General features: G+C 63.5%; 1 protein-coding gene across 1 annotated transcript in view; it reads left to right on the forward strand.

Moving 5' to 3' along the window:
• Window positions 1–283, forward strand: part of EMH_0050200 (uncharacterized protein) — a gene marked incomplete at both ends in the record, with an annotated part of 1549 nt that extends 1266 nt beyond the window's left edge. The window contains 1 exon segment of the mRNA XM_013496610.1: window positions 119–283. Coding sequence (XP_013352064.1) covers window positions 119–283 — 165 coding nt within the window.
• Between the last annotated feature and the right edge of the window lie 2 nt (window positions 284–285).

Raw genomic sequence — 285 nt, forward strand, 5'->3', positions numbered from 1 at the left:
GCAGCAGCAGCTGCTGCTGCTGCTGCTGCTGCTGCTGCTGCTTGTGCTGGTTCTGCTCCTGGTTCTGCTGCTGCTGGATCTCCCGCTGCTGCTGCTGCTGCTGCTGCTGCTGCTGCAGGTTCATCGTGGGGGGCCCCTGCTGCTGCTAGCAGCTGGCGTTGCTTCTGCTGCATATACACCGCACGAGCAGCAACAGCAGCAGCAGCAGCAAGCAGCTGCGGCGGCAGGCAGCTCCCTAGGGGCCCCAATTCTACAACAGCAGCAGCAGCAGCAGCAGCAGTAGGA

This window comes from Eimeria mitis, genomic scaffold (assembly GCF_000499745.2).
Source record: "Eimeria mitis Houghton genomic scaffold, Emh_scaff2196, whole genome shotgun sequence".
NCBI lineage: Eukaryota > Apicomplexa > Conoidasida > Eucoccidiorida > Eimeriidae > Eimeria > Eimeria mitis.